This window comes from Tachysurus fulvidraco, chromosome 26, assembly GCF_022655615.1.
Source record: "Tachysurus fulvidraco isolate hzauxx_2018 chromosome 26, HZAU_PFXX_2.0, whole genome shotgun sequence".
NCBI classification, from domain to species: Eukaryota; Metazoa; Chordata; class Actinopteri; order Siluriformes; family Bagridae; genus Tachysurus; species Tachysurus fulvidraco.
Genome location: NC_062543.1, coordinates 301,340 through 303,839, shown reverse-complemented (window position 1 = coordinate 303,839; position 2,500 = coordinate 301,340). Strand labels below are relative to the sequence as shown.

Here is a 2,500-nt window from a genome sequence, read left to right as displayed (position 1 = left end):
ACATCTCACTGTGACACTACACCGTGACATCTCACTGTGACACTTCATTTTGACACTTGACATCCTCTGGTCACCTCCTGTGATGTCACCTGCCTCCAGGTTTAGCAGTGTTATGTTGTATGTAATCTGTTTTATTAGAGACTTAATATTCTTATCGATATTGTGAATGATAAAGACCAAAAGAGACAGAATGACCTTTGACCACATTTCACTTTAATGACTGTGCCCTTGACCGGAGTGAATGATATTACAATATTACACTCACTTATACACCCTGTCCTTTATTGTTATAGAACTGAAATATCTATCTATCTATCATTCTAAACCAGTAACACACACACACACACACACACACACACACACACACACACACACACACACACACACACACAACAAGAGCAAATCTGTAACATTTCCCACAATCCTGTGTTTTCATTCTGCTCTAAATAATTTCACAATCACAATTGTTTTGGCAATTAAATAAAAACTCTTATAAATAATAAATCACTGCACACACACACACACACACACACACACACACACACACACACACACACACACACACACACACACACACACACACACACACAGGGTCATCTGATCACTAGTGACACACAGTGTACTAACACATGTACTAACACCTTCCGCTCTTCCATGCTGCTGTTGATAGATTTAATGCTACATTTAATTCAGTAAATCACGTGAGCTCACACTCAGGCAGTATTTAATATTAGTGATATTTTTTCCCTTTACTTAGGAGAAGGACAAAGCTTTAAACTGTGTGTGTGTGTGTGTGTGTGTGTGTGTGTGTGTGTACTATGTTCACTGCTGGTGTGGATTTAGCTGACAGATTTGAGCTTGGCCCAGGGGTTAGTGCCACGCACATCTATAGGAGGATTGTTGTAGAAGATGTGATCACACAAATCCTCCAGTGGAGGCTCAGGGTCTGTGGTGGCGAACTGGGCTGCGTCCTCAATCTCCTTTCTCACTTCTACATCGATCTCCTACAGGGAACAGAGACGTTTATTAAACGTGTTTATTTATTAAAGCACACACACGTGTACACATGCACATACCAACACACACACACACACACACACACACGTACACATGCACATACCAACACACACACACACACACACGTGTACACATGCACATACCAACACACACACACACACACACGTGTACACATGCACATACCAACACACACACACACACACACACACACGTACACATGCACATACCAACACACACACACACACACACGTGTACACATGCACATACCAACACACACACACACACACGTGTACACATGCACATACCAACACACACACACACACACACACACACACGTGTACACATGCACATACCAACACACACACACACACACACACACACACACACACACACACATGTACACATGCACATACCAACACACACACACACACACGTGTACACATGCACATACCAACACACACACACACACACACACACACACACAAACTCGTGTACACAAGCACATACCAACACACACACACACACACACACACAAACTCGTGTACACATGCACATACCAACACACACACACACACACGTGTACACATGCACATACCAACACACACACACACACACACACGTGTACACACACACATACCAACACACACACACGTGTACACATGCACACACATTTACCTGCCATTCCATCTCTCTCTAGCAATCTGTGTAACATGCATACTGTGTATGTGTGTGTGTGTGTGTGTGTGTGTGTGTGTGTGTGTGTGTGTGTGTGTGTGTGTGTGTGAGACCTTGAGCTCCTCCACACTGGCCATGTTGTTACTGATCATGCGGTCCTTCAGCAAGGAGATAGGATCGCTCTTACTGCGTACCTCCTGGATCTCTTCACGTGTACGGTAACTACAGAGACAGGGCAAAGCCAGAAGGTCAGAGACACACACTACACTCACACACACACACACACACACACACACACACACACACTAAACTCACACACACACACACACACACTCTAAACTCACACACACACACACTCTAAACTCACACACACACACACACACACACTAAACTCACACACACACACACTAAACTCACACACACACACACTAAACTCACACACACACACACTAAACTCACACACACACACACTAAACTCACACACACACACACTAACTCACACACACACACACACACACACTAAACTCACACACACACACACTAAACTCACACACACACACACACACACACTAAACTCACACACACACACACTAAACTCACACACACACACACTAAACTCACACACACACACACTAAACTCACACACACACTAAACTCACACACACACACACTCTAAACTCGCACACACACACTCTAAACTCGCACACACACACTCTAAACTCGCACACACACACTCTAAACTCGCACACACACACTCTAAACTCGCACACACACACTCTAAACCCGCACACACACACTCTAAACTCGC

At 44.2% G+C, this 2,500-nt stretch overlaps 1 protein-coding gene across 3 annotated transcripts in view; it reads right to left on the bottom strand.

The window, feature by feature from the left end:
- Window positions 1-191: 191 nt before the first annotated feature.
- pdha1a (pyruvate dehydrogenase E1 subunit alpha 1a) overlaps window positions 192-2,500 on the bottom strand; it is a 10,326-nt gene continuing 8,017 nt past the window's right edge. For all 3 annotated transcript variants that reach the window (XM_027179547.2, XM_027179549.2, XM_047809556.1), the window contains 2 exons: window positions 1,806-1,914; window positions 192-1,004 (listed from right to left, as the gene is read on the bottom strand). In XM_027179547.2, coding sequence (XP_027035348.1) covers window positions 840-1,004; window positions 1,806-1,914 — 274 coding nt within the window. In that variant the 3' untranslated portion in view covers window positions 192-839. The remainder of the gene's footprint in view (window positions 1,005-1,805; window positions 1,915-2,500) is intronic.